The 19768-nt window shown below is 41.2% G+C and overlaps 1 protein-coding gene across 1 annotated transcript; it reads left to right on the top strand.

Moving 5' to 3' along the window:
• The first annotated feature begins 12831 nt into the window (after positions 1 to 12831).
• LOC115153883 (heart- and neural crest derivatives-expressed protein 1) lies at positions 12832 to 15538 on the top strand. The gene is made up of 2 exons (XM_029699536.1): positions 12832 to 13705; positions 14241 to 15538. Exons 1-2 carry the CDS (start codon positions 13232 to 13234, stop codon positions 14334 to 14336), a joined length of 570 nt encoding a protein of 189 aa, XP_029555396.1. The 5' UTR covers positions 12832 to 13231; the 3' UTR covers positions 14337 to 15538.
• Positions 15539 to 19768: the final 4230 nt, after the last annotated feature.

Here is a 19768-nt window from a genome sequence, read left to right on the forward strand (position 1 = left end):
AATCCTCTTACATCCAGTCCTCTTACATCCAGTCCTCTTACATCCAGTCCTCTTACATCCAGTCCTCTTACATCCAGTCCTCTTACGTCCAATCCTCTTACATCCAGTCCTCTTACATCCAGTCCTCTTACATCCAGTCCTCTTACGTCCAATCCTCTTACATCCAGTCCTCTTACATCCAGTCCTCTTACATCCAGTCCTCTTACATCCAATCCTCTTACATCCAATCCTCTTACATCCAGTCCTTGGTTGGCTTCAGCGATTTTATTTCCAGGCCGTTGTTTTCATGAAGAACATACTTTAAGGCCCCTGACAGATATAATACAGTGTGTCCCGAATAGCACCCTATTCCCTATATAGTGCACTATGGGCCCTGGTCCAAAATAGTGCACTATGTAAGGAATAGGGTTCTATTTGGGACGCGTAAAATAAGGATGTAATTGAAAGCGTCTGGTGTGGCGTGTTAGCCTACGGCCTTAGTGCTTCTGTCTTCACGTACAGAGAGATTCCGACCTGACACACAGTTATAGGTGAGTCCCAGTATATCACGACTAAACGTCACAGCCATTTTACAATGATCTATTGACTGTGAGACGTGATGTCCTGTGGGAGAGAAAACTCTAGGAAGATCTCTGAAACACTGGTGCACTTTGGGTCGTAAATACCTCAGAAAAGACAAAGCATCAGTACCGAGGGACAGTCAAACCAAGCAGGGAAGAAGAGAACAGATATTATAGGAATCTAAATGATTTCTCTTTCACCCCAGAGACAAGGGAGTTCCTCCTCTTTCTGATAATAATATAGGACGAGCCTCATCAACTAATACAAAGGTTGTGTTCAAAATGGCAACCTACAGTATTCCCTATTTAGTGCACTACTTTTGACCACAGTCCAATGAGCCCTATGTGGCCTTGGTCAAAGGTAGTGCACTATATATAGGGAATAGGTTGCTATTTTGGACAGAACCAACGTATCTATCAAGTCTTTCTCCTTTGTTTAAAGTGCTTCCAAGCCATGTACTTATAACAGTACCTAATACCTAATACTGTACATGCTTTCCCAGTCAGAACCACCAGAACATGACACCGCAGATAGTGAAGGGACTCAAGGGAGGCTAAACAGCATGTGAGGTCAACGGCATGGCCTATAAAATGGGGTGTAAGCTCCGTGGCTCAGTAGGTATGAGGAACAATGAGTGGTTAGAGGGAGCGGAGCGGGGCGTGGCAGAGCGGGACAGATGTGATATGGTGAGGCTGAGTGGGGAGACAGATTTACGTCCCTTTCTTTAATGAGGTAACATCCTTTTCACTCATAAGACTTTGTTAAATAACCTTTTTCTCCCACATGCGAGGAAGCAGTTCTCCACCGAGGCGAAGGGAGAGGAAAACATTAAGACCTATTGTTTAATTTGCTACGTCAACATAAACAAAGCAAAAGTAGTCAGTCAAGGGAGTTTTTGGCTATTTATGGGAAGTCAGATTACACTGATAACAGTGTCAAGGGACTGTTCAATGGTTCATGACCTCTACATATCTCTTATCAAGCCAAATGAGTCTACTAAAGAAAGCCAAAGCGTGATTAGAGCCCACAGTAGTGTGTCGTATAAAATCTGAAGACCCTAGATTGTTTCTGCCGAAGCAGTGGGCGGCCCTTTATGAGCTGCTAACATGAATGAAACAAGGTTTTAAAACTGAGTAGGTAACAGAGGATTTGTGTGGCTGCACTCTGGGGCCTCCTGAACACTGGCCTAGATTGTTGCCCGGTCCTGAATGGTTGAGTCAGCACCCTTTAACTCCTCCACTTTTAAACTGAGTCCCAAATGGCACCCTATTCCCTATACATAGTGTACTACTTTTGACCTGGGCCCTATGGCACCCTATTCCCTATACATAGTGTACTACTTTTGACCTGGGCCCTATGGCATCCTATTCCCTATACATAGTGTACTACTTTTGACCTGGGCCCTATGGCATCCTATTCCCTACATAGTGCATTACTTTTGACCCGGGCCCTATGGCACCCTATTCCCTACATAGTGCATTACTTTTGACCTGGGCCCTATGGCACCCCTATTCCCTACATAGTGCACTACGTTTGACCTGGGCCCTATGGCACCCCTATTCCCTACATAGTGCACTACTTTTGACCCGGGCCCTAAGCGAACAGGGTGCCATTTGGGATGAAGCTCTCCACCTTTACTCAACAATGTTTGAACGGTGTTGAAGGACCCTCGCGTTGAAGAAAAAACACCCATATCATTCATGAATGGGTGTTGCATTCTGGGCTTTCATAAAGAATGAGGGAGAAAAGGGTCACAGAGGACCGAGAACGACAAGAGTCTAAATAGAACTACTGTGAAAGTGATGTAATCCGGCGCTCCGGGTCATGCAGAGATGTTATTATCTTGATTTGGGGTTCATTAATCCCGTGCGGAGCGGCCCGATGACAGGGTTTCCACCTTGTCCCAGCTGCCTGGACCTGCCAGCTGATTTAGGAAGGCTCCCTGCCTTGGTATGTAAACCATTTGCAGCAGGAATGTATAAGCAAGCCATAAAAATAGGATTTTGGCTGAGACACACAAGACAGATCGCATCATAAAACAACGTGCCCCATCTCCAGCAACCAACGGTGGTTCTCACCGACAGAGGGGAGCCCGCAGGTTCAGAGTTCGTCCAATGACAGACCATAGATTTGAGAGGGAGCGTGTTTAAACCTGAGAATGGATCGTTAGCCCAGAACATTTAAATCCTACTCACAAACAAACTATATATAATACATGACTCTCAAGAGGGGGACTTAAAGACCCAGTGCAGCCATTTTTTATCTCAACATCAAATCATTTTTGGGTAAAAATGAAGTACCTTACTGTGATTGTTTTTAATTAAAATGGTCAAAAATAAACAAAAATAGCTTCTTAGCAAAAAGCCATTTCTCAGGCAAGAATTTTGCTAGGACTGTCTGGGAGTGGTTTGAGTGGGGAGGGGAAAACTGAAAACTAACTGTTATTGGCAGAGAGGTTTTGAACTCTCTTTCTTATTGGTCTATTAACTAATTTACCGGCTGGTGATGTCACCAGGCAAGCCAAAACTCCATCTCACCAAAAACAGGCTGAAATTTCAGGCGGTCTTTTGAAACAACTCTTACACTAAAAGGGAATTATCACAATTTTCACAATTTAACAGTATTATTCCAACCTCATAGTGTGGAAATATATATATATATATAAAACACAGGAAAGTCACATTTTAGACTGCACTGGGACTTTAAGAAGACATCAGCTCGAGGGCCCCTGAGCTACATTCTGCCAGTCAAAATCATGGCTCCATGTGCTAATTATTATTTTTACAGAAATAAGGCACAAAATCCTTCGGAACGGCATGGACAGAAATAGACCTACTTGACGAGCTCGCATGCCATGAGATGCGTTCACAGGACATCTATGGACACTGCTCTCTCCATCCATCCATGTGTCTCTCTCGCTCACTCTCTCTTCCACCCTGACCTGCTGTCCATGCATTACGACTGGATAATTACATTTTTATCTCTTCAGATATTCTGAATAAAAGCGAAATGAAGTCATTATAATTTGTATTATTTGTATTATAATTGTATTGTTTTAACTTGACAGGAACTATATTCAACAGTTATTGTACCAGATTGAATGACGTAGTTCATTATAATCTGCAGTCCCTGTGTTGAATATTGAATCAATGAAGACGAATGAGAATAAAGATCAATAAGAAACAGAATAACATTTCTCTCCCTCAGATAGAAGGGCCTTTAAACATCGATTCAACATCTGATCCTGGACCAGGTCTGACAGTACATCTCCTCCACAAAAGAGAACCAGACACCATTAAACAGGAACAAAACACACAAACCTTTAACAAAAAAAGTTCATTGTTAAACAACAACTTTTTTTTTTGCCTTTCCAGCGTAAATCGAGTAACATTGAGCTCCCTTTGTTCATAAAAAAAAAAGCATTCATTTTGGTGGCAGCCAGGCAGCACAAATAGTCTTCATGCAAATGAGTGAAATGTATACAGAGAATTACAACATGTCATACTGCATAAGACAATAGCTGAGCAGAGAGTTCACAGAAACCTGCACTCATGCAAGGTAGAAAGCTTTACAAAAATTGCCCAATGAGGTCTACACTACACAGAGATGATTTCCTACCTTCCTAAATATCCAAGTGTACTAAATATCCAAGTGAATTGGATTAAAGTATATACGTTTTAGGGAGGATAAATCAACAATGTTATCACTGCTGAAAACTGGCATGGACAGAGATTGGAAAGTAATGCTTCCTATTACATATCTACATGGACATAAATATATAATCACATGCTCTGTATTTCTGCCGTTGTATTATAGTGTACACGCTGTCTAATGCATGGCAGAGGTCATATGTCAGAGACAGAGGAGCTGCCATAAAAACCCCAGAGGAAAAGGTACAGAAAAGAGAGCTGGGAGAGGGAGGAGGAGGGGAGGAGGAGAGGGGAGGAGGAGGGGGGAGGAGGAGAGGGGAGGAGGGGTGGTGTCTGCTTTTTCTCAGGAGCAAGGCTGCAGAGCGAGGCCGACGTGGAAAAGCCAGGGAATGGGAACCTCCAACCCTAAGCATGGCTCCAAAACCCACCCCAGGCCCACAACTCAGGACAGGGACAGCACACAGCCCTGGTCCCAGAGGCAGTTAGGGTCCAGATGAAGCCCGGGGCCAGGGTTCGGCTGTGACGGCCCATCCTGGGTTCAGACATGCAAGGTGGTACACCGGGCACCATTGGAGCTCAGCTGAGATATTCTCTTCCCAGATAATTCCCTCCATAACAAGGTTCAAACAATATGGACAGATTTTATGTTCCATCCTTCCATTATTTCTATAAAAAAAAAAAACAGATCTAAAAACATCTGAGAGTACAATATTTTCATACACCTTGATGGATGAATAACAATATTCCATTTGATACAAGGATTGTTATTTCTCTCAAAGGAAACACACTAAAGTAGTGTGTATATCTTTGAATGGACGATTTAATTTCATAGAGAATTGGTCCCTATTGTAGAAATCAAAACAGGAGAGCACCACGACAGCAGTATCCTCTTTCCTTTTGGGAAGTGAGTCCACTTCCTTTCAGACGAGACCTCAAATTGCAACGGCCCAGACAGAATCCCTGTAATTCACATGAAAATAACTTCATTTTGTTTTTGCGTGAGGTACGGCGTTCAAAACACTCACGTCTCTGTCTCTCTGTCTCTCTGTCTCTCTGTCTCTCTCTCTCTCTCTCTCTCTCTCTCTCTCTCTCTCTCTCTCTCTCTCTCTCTCTCTCTCTCTCTCTCTCTTTGCATGACATTATCCTGTGGTCATAATGCTATTTTGTAGTTTTGCCACACACACGTTCCACTCTGTGATTATTATACATGGGAAAGTCCAGACTGCAGATAGCAGCTACCTCATACAGGCAAGGCATCCACACGGCTCATAATCAGGCTGCGTCGCAAATGGCACCAGGTTCCTTATGCAGTACACTGCTTCTGACCTGGGCCTATAGGACCCTGATTAAAAGTAGTGCACTATATAGGGAATAGGGACTCTGGTTAAAAGTAGTGCACTATATATAGGGAATAGAGCCCTGGTCTAAAGTAGTGCTCTATATAGGGAATAGAGCCCTGGTCTAAAGTAGTGCTCTATATAGGGAATAGAGCCCTGGTCTAAAGTAGTGCTCTATATAAGGAATAGGGACTCTGGTTAAAAGTAGTGCTCTATATAGGGAATAGGGCTCTGGTTAAAAGTAGTGCTCTATATAGGGAATAGGGACTCTGGTTAAAAGTAGTGCACTATATAGTGAATAGGTTGCCCATTTGGGACGTAACCTGAATATCATAACATTAGCACAGAGCCGACCATGGTTATGATAAGCGATCCAATCAGGAACAGCATTGCTATGATAAGGATCCAATCAAGCGTTGGTCTGAGAGCTTGTCACTGCATTCCGGCGGCAGTTCTGACATTATCATGCAGCCTGATGCAGATAGACTTCCTGTGTCTGTTTTAGGGTCTATTCAGATATATCTAGAAGCTTCAGGGAGGCGGACAGGGCAGGACACTGCATGCCGTGGGCATATTATTAAGTCAGACCCCCTTTCCTGGCAACCCAACTGATTCGGACCAGCAAACTGACATGCCTTGTAATGCTAGCCTGGTCCTAGATCTGTTGTCTCCTTCTATAGCCTGGTCCCAGATCTGTTGTCTCCTCCTATAGCCTGGTCCCAGATCTGTTGTCTCCTTCTATAGCCTGGTCCCAGATCTGTTGTCTCCTTCTATAACCTGGTCCCAGATCTGTTGTCTCCTCCTATAGCCTGGTCCCAGATCTGTTGTCTCCTTCTATAACCTGATCCCAGATCTGTTGTCTCCTTCTATAGCCTGGTCCCAGATCTGTTGTCTCCTCCTATAGCCTGGTCCCAGATCTGTTGTCTCCTTCTATAGCCTGGTCCCAGATCTGTTGTCTCCTCCTATAGCCTGGTCCCAGATCTGTTTTCTCCTCCTATAGCCTGGTCCCAGATCTGTTGTCTCCTTCTATAGCCTGGTCCCAGATCTGTTGTCTCCTCCTATAGCCTGGTCCCAGATCTGTTGTCTCCTTCTGTAGCCTGATCCCAGATCTGTTTTCTCCTCCTATAGCCTGGTCCCAGATCTGTTGTCTCCTTCTATAGCCTGGTCCCAGATCTGTTGTCTCATCCTATAGCCTGGTCCCAGATCTGTTGTCTCCTTCTATAGCCTGGACCCAGATCTGTTGTCTCCTCCTATAGCCTGGTCCCAGATCTGTTGTCTCCTATAGCCTGGTCCCAGATCTGTTGTCTCCTTCTATAGCCTGGTCCCAGATCTGTTGTCTCCTCCTATAGCCTGGTCCCAGATCTGTTGTCTCCTTCTATAGCCTGGTCCCAGATCTGTTGTCTCCTCCTATAGCCTGGTCCCAGATCTGTTGTCTCCTTCTATAGCCTGGTCCCAGATCTGTTGTCTCCTATAGCCTGGTCCCAGATCTGTTGTCTCCTTCTATAGCCTGGTCCCAGATCTGTTGTCTCCTCCTATAGCCTGGTCCCAGATCTGTTGTCTCCTTCTATAGCCTGGTCCCAGATCTGTTGTCTCCTTCTATAGCCTGGTCCCAGATCTGTTGTCTCCTTCTATAGCCTGGTCCCAGATCTGTTGTCTACTTCTATAGCCTGGTCCCAGATCTGTTGTCTCCTTCTATAGCCTGGTCCCAGATCTGTTGTCTCCTTCTATAGCCTGGTCCCAGATCTGTTTGTGCTCTTGCCTACTCCTTGTCACTCATTGGCTCACATCATCATCATGTACGGCGTGACAATTCCATAAGGAGTTGTCAAGAGAGGGTGGCATGCCAGAGAGCAGAACGAGGCTATTGTAATACAAGACACTTATGATAGCGTTTAGCGGAATGTTCCCCTCCATGGCCTTAACAGTTATATGCTACACCATATTTGTATCCTCACAGTCCACTGAAAACCTTTTTGTTGCCTGGAGCAAACAGGTTTTCCAGATGCTTACAGTAACAGGTTCACTATGCTCTTTCAGATTTTACCACATGGCGCTCAGTCCTCCCCTCTGTCTCTTGGTTTCTCTCTCAGTCTGTGTGATGTGTAACTTCGTTAAACCTCAACTAACCTCTTACAATGCTCCCTCCAGGTAAGCTAACGACAATCTGACATCTGTAGCTCATTCATTGGTTTTAATGAGCGGAGAGACTTCAGTATGAATGAACAGTGGCTACCTGTTTCTACCATTAAAGGCAATTAGTCCTACGAACACAATGACAACAGCAGCATTATAGCGCACACCGACACGTAGTATTATAGAATGGTACATAAAAACAGATTTTTTTTAATAAAACATGTTACTTCCAGTATCAACAAATCCTTTTAAAACAAACTTCCCAGGGTCACATTCTATAGAATGATGTTTTGTGTGTCAATGCTGTTCTCCCAAAATACTCTGCAGTATTTTGACATAGAACAGCTGTGCACTTTTAAAAATGACTGCTGTGAAATCATTAGTGCCAGTCGGGTTGGTGGTCTCAGGAGCCGGGGACTGTAAAAGGGGTGGGGGGGGGGGGGGGGGGGGGTTGTCTTGTGTCTGCCCAGAGATGGGGCTGGAGGTGGTATTCTGTTGGGCTGGGTAGGCTTCTGTCCAGACCACTGGTCTCTCTCTCTCTCCCTGGCTGTACACACAGCATAAATCAGCACAGAGGATACTAGGGTCTCCCAGCCTCATCACTGCTGTAAACAATCACAAAAATCTGCCCCAAATGTACCTCGCCGAGCCACCCTCACCACATTCCAGCCGGGGTGTCTTATCTTTATTAGTGGAGGATGGGGGGGGGGAAACACAACAGCGACCGACAGTCATGAGGGTGATGCATGAGAGAGATGCTGCTTGAGATTGAATGGGACAGGGAGACAGCCAGGGAGGCACATGAAGCCAAAGAGCATATCCCCCCCCCCCCCTAACGAGCAGCCACGGAGAGAGACTGTCTGTGTGCATAACGTTTAATCAATTTGCATTTAGACGTTTCATGTGAGAGATGGATATAAGAGAATACGGTAAACACAGCCATGAAAGTAAAGAGAAGAAACGAGGGAACATACTGTGTGAAATAGTTTCCTACAGTAGATTTCATGCCATGCTGAGCACATTAGCTTTGAATCATTCTGGGGATATTTGTTTAAAATCTGAAGTTCAGAGTAAGCATTCTGAAGAGGGGGGAAACGGCACCATTGAAAAATCTACATGATGACACAAATAATTCTGTGGAGAATGCATAACACGGTCAAGATGGTTCCTATGACCTATTTTGGATGTTTCCCCAGGCACAGCTAGAAACGACAGAGAAAGAGAGAGAGAGAGAAAGAAAGAAAGAAAGAAAGAAAGAGGGAGAGAGAGAGAGAGAGAGAGAGAGAGAGAGAGGGGGGGGGAGAAAGGACAGAGAGCGAGAGAGCAAAAGAGAGAGAGAAAGAGAGGGAGATGGGAGTGGAGGGGTAAAGGCATAAGGTTAAGAGGTCCCTGTTGGTGCCAGGGACCAGGGTCTTTCAGTGCTCCTGTTGGTGACACAAGATACCCAAGCCATATCCAAGCCATATCCAAGCCATATCCAAGCCATATCCAAGCCATATCCAAGTCATATCCAAGCCATATCCAAGCCATATCCAAGCCATATCCAAGCCATATCCAAGCCTATCCAAGCCATATCCAAGCCTTATCCAAGCCATATCCAAGCCTATCCAAGCCATATCCAAGCCATATCCAAGCCTATCCAAGCCATATCCAAGCCATATCCAAGCCATATCCAAGCCTTATCCAAGCCATATCCAAGCCTATCCAAGCCATATCCAAGCCATATCCAAGCCTTATCCAAGCCTATCCAAGCCATATCCAAGCCATATCCAAGCCATATCCAAGCCTATCCAAGCCATATCCAAGCCATATCCAAGCCTTATCCAAGCCTATCCAAGCCATATCCAAGCCATATCCAAGCCATATCCAAGCCTATGAAGAAGCTGATGCCGTTTTCGTGTTGAAAAGCATCAGCTACAGCAAGCTACAGAAAAATATGACCAGTGTTGTATTTCATATCTGTGTAGTGGACTCTTAATCAACAGTGTCAGGTTTGCTTTTCAAGAGGCTGTGTCGCCATTGATTGTTTCATACTCATAGGAGAACGATGAGGGGAGAACTATACCATACAAATGGAGGGTATATTAAACAGAATGATTGTAAATGATTCATTCTTCTTGAGATATGCAGAGATTGAACCTTCCCACTGAGCACAGATATTAACTTCTATTCCACATTGGTTCAACATCATTTCATTGTAATGACCTGGAAACAACGTTGATTCAACCAGTGTGTGCCCAGTAATATAATGCCAGAAAGAAAATAGATAGAAATTATGATAACATTTTGCAAACCACATATTATTCATTTTAAATTTTTTAACTAGGCAAGTCAGTTAAGAACAAATTCGTATTTACTGTCTGGCCGTTCTGCCAAACCCGGACGTCGCTGGGCCAATTGTTCGCCGCCATATGGGACTCCCAATCACGGCCAGATGTGATACAGCCTGGATTCGAACCAGGTACAATACGCCTCTTGCACTGAGTGCCTTAGACCGCTGCGCCACTCAGGAGCTCCACAGAACATGATATGGATTTAATTGGCTATACCTTCAAAAATGGGATAGCAGTAGCCACGTAATCGAAATCAAAGAACAGCAGAAAAAGAAAAAAAACATATTCGAAAAATAAATTTAAGAAGCTAAAGAAAAGGCAGAGGCAACGATTTAAAATGCTGGCAAGTTGCAACCCGTTGAATCTAATATAGTCTAATATTAATAGAACAATATAGACTACATCCAATAATATTGAAAATGTCAAGCACAACAATTCTGGCGCACTATAAAACAACAGTGTTGCCCCAGGTGTTTGATATGATCCGACATCTTACTGACGCTGAAAAGGCAGCTAGCCGATCACGGCTGCGTGGCCATTCAGAATGGACATATTGTTGTGATTGATTATTTCTCGTGACCGTCGGCATTAAACATAGGTGACGTTAAAATATGTTACCAACTGCCCTAATATAAACAGTGGCCTTCCAAGGAGTGCTTTTATGGAATATGTGTGATAAACAGGAACGTGACACCTCTGATTTATTACTATATTTAGATAAGACATGAGGTAAATGGTTTCTAAATAGCGTCAAGGTCATCCAATGTAATGGGATAATGTTTTAGGCTGATAGAGATTAGATGGTATGTTAGCATGGGGCTACAGGCAGCAATGCGGAATTCTACTTGACTGAGCTATGGAGAATGAATAATAGTGAGCCCGAGATAACCAGCGGGTTGCTCTCGCTCTCTCTCTCTCTCCTCTCTCTCTCTCTCTCTCTCTCTCTCTCTCCTCTCTCTCTCTCTCTCTCTCTCTCTCTCTCTGTCTCTCTCTCTCTCTGTCTCTCTCTCTCCTCTCTCTCTCTCTCTCTCTCTCTCTCTCTCTCTCTCTCTCTCTCTGTCTCTCTCTCTCTCTCTCTCTCTCTCTCTCTCTCTCTCTCTCTCTCTCTCTCTCTCTCTCTCCTCTCTCTCTCTCTCTCTCTCTCTCTCTCTCTCTCTCCTCTCTCTCTCTCTCTCTCTCTCTCTCTCACCTTATAGCATCATTGAAGCACGTGATGTTAAAGATCTGTTACTTAGGCCTGTATTTGTACACTCGTGTTACACAAAACATTTACAAAATATATATATTCACACACACAAACACACACACACACACACACAGAACCATCATTCATTTCAACCCCAAGACCATAAACATTCATTCAGATTCTGCGTCATTGCGTTTGAATTGTAAACATTTAACCAATGAGAAAATGAATAATTGTAATAAATTTTTAAATATATATATTAACATGAATGTTTTTGTAACATATCAATACTTAGACTATATGTCGTTACTGCATATTTTTACTTGATATACATTTAATTACTTGAACAGTGAATTAAAAATCTAATATCAGAAGCCATCTACAATTAATGGAATATAGGCTAATAAATCATTTATCTTTTCCATGTTGATCACATTAACTGCAAAGACATTTTAATAGTAGCCTCTAATGAATGTATGTTATTGTGTAAACAAGTAGACTTATTTAACGAAATAGGCAGCTTCGAAATGTTTATATTTTATGGACAAATAGGACAAATATTCCAAATGATCCACGCTGTTGAATGTAACTTTCTAGATTTACTAAAACTATGTTAACATTTCATTATTCAGAGGACACACAAATATTAGGCTACACTTTTTTTTCTCCCCCTATTCAGGTAAACTCATCAAGTGAGGTCATGATTTTAATTATCTTTATAAATTCAGTTTATATGGTTTTATTTGATTAAACTATAACAAAGGTTGATTCGACAGTTTTTGGTATGATTATTAAAAGCAACAGTTGTTAAAGCATGGACGATTTCAATGCAGGGGGTGAAACCAGAGAAAACAATAATTGACGCATTTTAAAGGTTAATTAATGAAACAATTGTTTCCAAATGTTCTTATAGGTTTGCCACTGCTCAGTCACACATCTCACAAATGAGAAAACACCGTTTGCGCACTAACCGAGTAGACCATATTATCAATTTTGGAAAATAACAATGTTAAAATACACCATTGCATTTTATTTCTTCATCTAGATGTAGGTGTATTACCTACACTATAATTTTTCATTCCTATCTCTAGCCCACGTTATGTTTCATTAACCATTTCCCTTTCTCAAAGTATTGCACGTCTAATTGTATTACATATATAGCCTATATTACATAGCCTTTGTGCTCACAAAGAAATAAGCTACAACATGCATACAAGGAACTTATTTTTTCCACAAATGCATGCAATATAGTACCAATGGAATCTATGCTGAACGAAAACACAACATTTTACAAACTGAAGCAATATAGACAAATGATAAATTCTGAGTATGGGGGGAAAACCGCGCGTAAAGGCTGCAGAGAGCTCAGTATGGAATCGGCAGGAGACTTTTCAACTATAACTAATCGAACTAAACATGAAAACTATACTCTTCTTCGGGTTGAAAGGGGAACAGGCCGTGCAAATGATGTATTGGTTTGCATACGTTCTCATACCGGTTTTGGTTGTGGCACCATGGCGCATGTTATTGTAAACCTCGCTGACTCTCCACCCCAACCTGTGGTCATCTCACCTCATTGGCTGACTGGTCGTTGTGTTGTTTTCGAAACCATATAAACCTGAGGCCCCGCACCTTCAGTAGGGTCAAATTTCTTGCGCAAATGAGAGTAATCCCACGAAAAAGGAGTGCTCTCCAGATTGTCAAAACCTGTCTGGATTATACTACTTTACTTTACACCTAATTTTTCTAGCCTATCAGAATGACAACGACGGTTTTTCAACAAACTTGACACTTTATTTTAAATTTTTTTAGGAGAAACGTTTATAAACGTGTGTTGCTTATCTTATGTGTTTGTATTTGTTATACAGTGAAGGTCTTCCTATGTCGATTTGGAGCATCATTCGCTAATGTCACTTTCCCCTGAGCACTATAGCATTGGTCAGTGACGAGTGTTACCAACCTCAAGACTCCAAAAGACCTGCTGGGACCTGAGGAGATTTTTTTAATTTTTTTTTTAATCTATTTTCCAAAATGAACCTTATTGGGGGTTACCAGCATCATCATCTAATGCACGAGACTTTTCCATTCGTCCAGAGGTGTCATCAAGATAACCCGTACTTCCAAAGCTGGGTGGTGAACCACGGCGAAGTCCCTCCTGATTTCCAGATCCAGTCACCGTACTCCACGGAGTTTGGGGCTCAGGGTCCTGCTCACGACAGCCAGCTGGACGCTCCGTTAGCGCGCACTGGGAAGAGGAGAGCCTCGGGGCCGAAGAAGGAGCGAAGGAGAACCGAGAGCATCAACACTGCGTTCGCCGAACTGAGAGAATGTATACCAAACGTACCGGCAGACACGAAACTGTCCAAAATTAAAACATTACGACTAGCAACAAGTTACATTGCCTACCTAATGGACGTGCTGGCTAAAGACACTGGAGAGACGGAGGGATTCAATGCCGAAATCAAGAAATATGATAACAGAGATTTGAAACGGAAACGGGAAACGGTAGGCTATGTGTAATAAATTGTATATTATTCTAACTTTGTAGGCCTAAAAAGTATTTTGGGAATTTACATTCTGCCATCAACCTAAATTATTTTCATCGTTATTGAGTGTATTTAATGCGTAATTAGGGAATATACACCTTTGTGATTGTGGTTTTAACTGTTGAAACAAAGTTGAGGCCATAATATTGTAATTCATGTATAGGTCTATTAAATTAATGTTAAAATAATTTACTTAACCACATTTGTTGACAATTTAAAGCGAAAACATTTCACAGTTTAGAACAATGAAAGTTATTTTAGAATCGCATATCAGAATTAAATTATTTTTGCTCAGTTGAACAAGCCTGCGAAGGCCTTTAAAGATTCACAGCATTGTGATCCTGCTAGCTTGGTTGTTAAATAGTACATGTAGGCTAATAGGTGTTTATTTCATTCAGACCATGTCAATATACATTGAGTTAAAAGTCCGTCAGCAATACAACTGCATAATGCTACATCAATATTCTGATCCCTTTTTGTATTTTCTTTCACAGAACGAGGATCTGCAAGAGTCATTAGGAAACGAGAAAAAGTTCAAAGGACGGACAGGTTGGCCTCAGCAAGTCTGGGCTTTGGAATTGAACCAGTGACTGTTCTGACCTCACTGAGCAGAGCAGCAGCAGCAGAAACCCACGCAGACTCCGTATTCAAGCACTTCGCTGCGAGGAATACAACCACTTATATACACACATCTATAGGCCTTCTACGTGCAATGTTCAAATTCAAACACGGTAGACTTGGTGAAATGCAATATTATGCAAATGATTCAAAAAACTGCCTGGATACCTTTTCTTTGTCATTTTGTATTCTTTGATAGAATATAAATGAAAGTTAGGCTGTATAGCTTAGAATAAATATGTTTGGTTGTGGATAGGCCACCATACTGAACGGAGAGACTGGCACGGTTGGTTATGTGCGGCGATTCTTTATTCTTTACGCGGCAATCAATGTTGAGCACTGTTTGTTTTATGCTATGCATTGTCTTGTTATAGTAGTGTCGACTTGTCGTGCTATGTCTTGTAAATATATATTTTTTGGGAATCTACCTCAAATTAATGTAACTGTCCTTTTGAAATCGAAAACAATTACATTTAGAAGTGCAGGACAAATATCTGTTAAAAAAACAACAACGGAACGTAATTCCAAAGGACACAGGTGGTTAATTATTAGATTGTATATTTGAATCTGACGAAATTGTTGTCTTTGTGTGAATTGGATGTAAAATTATATTAATAGATTACTTAATAAATGAATTAACATAATTAATCACAAAATCGTTGTAAAACGGCAATGAAATTATTCAGTGCTTCAAAAGAATGATTAGGTATAAGTCTCCAAATCTTGATATGCATATCCATTTAACATTTAACATTTAAGTCATTTAGCAGACGCTCTTATCCAGAGCTACTATTTATTAATTTCCTTTATTTGAGGATACAATTTCTAAGAGTCATTTTTTTGTTGTTGTATTGATACCAATCATGAGACACATCCGGGTAATGGTACAGTTTGGTAAAACATTTTAGGTTACAAATGGAACAATTTAATCATAGCATGTGTGAAGAAAAAAAGGTTGTGGATGCCTATAAGAAGCCCATTCACTCCCTCCCACTATCCCAGGTCCCCATACAGCTGACCCTCGACGATACATTTTCTTATTTTATTTCTTCAATCTTTTGTTTTATGGTAATGTACTAGATAACATAAGGGTTTGAGGTGCAGTGGTTTAAAATATGAAAACACATGCTTCAGTGTATTGGGTCGGAAGAAAAAATAAACAATCAGTCACATATATCTCTAGTCATAATTGATATAGGCGAGGGAAGTCATATGCCATTCGTGATGGCAGTTATAGGCAATTTTCTTGGGTATGAGCTAAAACATTTGATTTGCTCTATACGATATTTACCACATTCAGAAATGCATTATATATCAATATAGGTCTATAGTAATTCAGTTAAAAATGTAGACGAAAAACGAATATTTTGTAACGTTCAATTTACGGTGATTCCGTTTCATTTTGCCATGGGACAGACAGACGCACGCTGTTTCGCCCGGAACCAATAAAACCGTCTTTCGATTGACTTATCAGCCCACAAGATAAACTCGTCCCATCAATCAATCAATTTCAAAGCATAGCCTATACCAGGGTTTCCCAAATTAGATCCCGGGGCCACGTTTTGGTTGTTGCCCTAGCAGCTGATTCGAGCATGACCGAGTTTGTGAAACCCTGGCCTATTTTAGTATAGAATAATCAAATTAAGAGATAAGATTAGGCTATTATTTCAATGATGCAAAAAAACAACATATAGGCTTGAACAAAGATTTGCTTATAGATCACTCAGAAACTAGTGCTTAATATTAGGCCAGCATAATATTGGTTTGGAAGTGTATATTTGCAGAGGCCTGTGCATATACAGTGTTTTCAGAAAGTATTCATACGCCTTGACTGATTCCACATTTTGTTGTGTTACAGCCTGAATTCAAAATTTAAATAAAACATTCTCATCCATCTACACACAATACCCCATAATGATAAAGTGAAAACATGTTTTTAGAAATGTTAGCAAATTAATTGAAAATGAAATACAGAAATATCTCATTAACACCTGAGTCAATACTTTGTAGAAGCACATTTGTCAGCGATTACAGCGGAGTCTTTCTGGGTAAATCTCTAAGAGCTTTCTACACCTGGATTGTGCAACATTTGCCCATTTATTCTTTACAAAATTCTTCAAGCTCTGTCACATTGGTTGTTGATCATTGCTAGACAACCCTTTTCATGTCTTGTCATATATTTAACTCGACCACGCAGGAAAATTCACTGTCTTCTTGGTGTAGATTGTGTAGATTTGACCTTGTGTTTTAGGTTATTGTCCTGCTTAAAGGTGAATTTGTCTCCCAGTGTCTGGTGGAAAGCAGACTGAACCAGGTTTTCCTCTAGGATTTTACCTGTGCTTAGCTCCATTAGGTAAAATGTTTTATCCTGAAAAACTCCCCAATCATTAACGATTACAAGTATACACATAACATGATGCAGCCACCACTATGCTTGAAAATATGAGGAATGGTACTCAGTAATGTGTTGTATTGGATTAGCCCCAAACATAACACTTTGTCTTCAGGACAAAAACGTAATTGCTTTGCCACATTTTTTGCAGTTTTACTTTAGTGCCTTGTTACAAACAGGATGCAATGTTTGGGAATATTTTCATCCTGTACAGACTTCCTTTTCACTCTGTCAATTAGGTTAATATTGTGGAGTAACTACAATGTTGTTGATCCATCCTCAGGGATATTCAGTGTCTGATTTTGTTTATTTTTTACCAATCTACCAATAGGTGCCCTTCTTTGCGAGGCATTGGAAATCCATGCTGGTCTTTGTGGTTGGAATTCACTGCTCGACTGAGGGGTCTTACAGATAATGGTATGTGTGGGGTACAGAGATGAGGTAGTCATTGACAAATCATATTGTACACTACTATTGCGCACAGAGTGAGTCCATGCAACTTATGTGTCTTGTCAAGCTTAAGCAAATGTTTACTCCTGGGCTTATCTAGGCTTGACATAGCAAAGGGGTTGAATACTTATTGACTCAAGACAATTCAGCTTTTCATTTATGGGATATTGTGTAGGCAAGCGACAAAAAAAAACTAAATTTAGGTCGTTCGAATATGGTTCAGTGCTCTGAAGTTGAGACTTTCTACATTAAGCCTGTGTTAGAACAGCAACTACGTTTAATATTGTAATAATATATATATATATATATATATATATATATAGTAACAATTACACATTTTCCTCCCTAATGAACACAATTTCAATTAATTGCTTAAAATGAGTCTTAAAAGCTGAAAGCATGAAAATTACCAAAAATCTAAACTGTTGAAATATTTAGTTGCCACCAGACACAACTTTACATAGAAATCTTACAATCAAGGATGAACTAAAAGTATTGTTCTTATATTTCTCACCCCAAAAAAATAGAAAAGTAACAAAAACAAGACAAAATAGCTATCCGGGATCCTTGAGACGTCCCTACCGTAAACCTTAACCCCTAGCCATAACCCTTTACTGGCTAGGAGTTAAAGTTTACGGTAGGGACGTCCCAGGGAACCCCGGATAGCACTAGCCATAGGTTATACAGGCTATATATGACCCGTCTAACCTATAGGTCTACAGGCAGGAAACTGGTTCCTCCAGCAAATAGTTGCATCTGTACACATGCATGGTCTCAACCTGCTAACATCATGTACAGGACATTTTTATTGGGGGGGGGGAAGAGACACGTGTCATTCTCTTATTGAATAGCCTACGAAATGTCACATGTAGGTAACACGTCAGGTTTCAGCCCTGCTACCTTCATGTAGGAGTAGGTCTAGCGTTGTTTCTGCCGTTCAACCACTGGAGCACAACAGAATGCTGCTGACACCTAGCGGTAGGTCGAGTAACTACAGAGAAAAGACGGAGGAAAATGCATGCGGTAGAGGCATGCGGTACAGGCATGCGGTAGAGGCATGCGGTAGAGGTCCACTGTAAATCTGAAACCCTAGTGATAGGGCTGCATGATAACTCCATTGTCTGTGGTTGAAAAAGCATGAAAGGAAAGCATGTTTGTCAGTTACTAATCCTATCCAGCTACTAAATCACAAAAAGAGAGGACTACCCCACAGCAAATAAAAAGACAAGCCATTATCTATGTACAATACGTTTATTAAAAGCAATACGCAGCCATATTTAAATACAAGTATTATCTATTACAACAGTTAGGTTAACGCAGCACAGCCAATATGTTCAAGAGGGGAAATCTATATGGTGTTAACAAGGCTACAAGCAACAAAAAATAAACCAAAAGCCATCGATACTTCAGCAACGACACACCTGACATGGCTAACTGATGGTGTAACATGGAGCGCAGCAGAGACGACTTATTTCTTGGGACTTATTAAATAAAGGACAGGGAAAATTGAAACAATTCAATACTAAAAATGGCATACCATCATCTGTGGAGAGACCACTGACTCAAACAAACCAGCAGAACATACAGAGGTGTTGAAGTGAAGAAACTTATAATTAGTGACACAGAGGAAGCAAAAAAAAAAAAAAAAAAACCTCCCATCTTCCTCTAGTGACTATAATTGGTACTGTGATCCACTAGACAGTCACATAATTCCAACACTGTGCCAGGAAAGGAAATGGACTTGACAGTCCGAGGTGACATGATTCCTCAGAATTACATTCCAATAGAATAGAACTAACATATTGTAAACACTAAAGCAAAAAGTACAGCCAGTGCTCATTGTGCACTGTGAAAGCAAATTTAGGTGGTTCAAATACAGTTCTCTGCTCTCAAGTTGAGGACTTTCTATATTGTGCCTGTGTTAGTAGAACAACTACATTTGGAAATAACATATTGTGGTAATAAGGCATTTTCCAAGCTAATGAACACAGCTTCAATTAATTGCTTAAAATTAGTCTCAAATGCTGAAAGCATATTAATGACAAGATACTAAACAACTGTTGAAATAGTTAGTCCCTCCAGAAACACAACTTTACATAGAAATATTACAATCAAGGATGAACTAAAGTACTGTTATATTTATCACTAAAAGGTAGTGGGTAAAGAAAACAGACATAAAATAAAAAATAAAAAAATCAAACACCAATATTTGAAAATAACTTGTTTTTAACTGAAACACCACTTCAGTCTGTGTGTGTTTCAGTGTAGAGGAGAGAGGAGAGAGGAGAGAGGAGAGAGGAGAGAGGAGAGAGGAGAGAGGAGAGAGGAGAGAGGGGGAGAGAGGAGAGAGGGGGAGAGAGGAGAGAGGGGGAGAGAGGAGAGAGGGGGAGAGAGGAGAGAGGGAAAAGTCACGGTGAGAGAAAATATAATATGAACGAGTCTGCCAAACTGCTACATCATTCAACTTCCTCAGTCTTCACATGCATGTCACACCACTGGATAACAGAATGAGCACTAAGCTGGACAACAGGACAACGCTTCCTAAAACCCTTTTAAATTATC

Source organism: Salmo trutta, chromosome 19, assembly GCF_901001165.1.
Source record: "Salmo trutta chromosome 19, fSalTru1.1, whole genome shotgun sequence".
In the NCBI taxonomy this organism is placed as follows: domain Eukaryota; kingdom Metazoa; phylum Chordata; class Actinopteri; order Salmoniformes; family Salmonidae; genus Salmo; species Salmo trutta.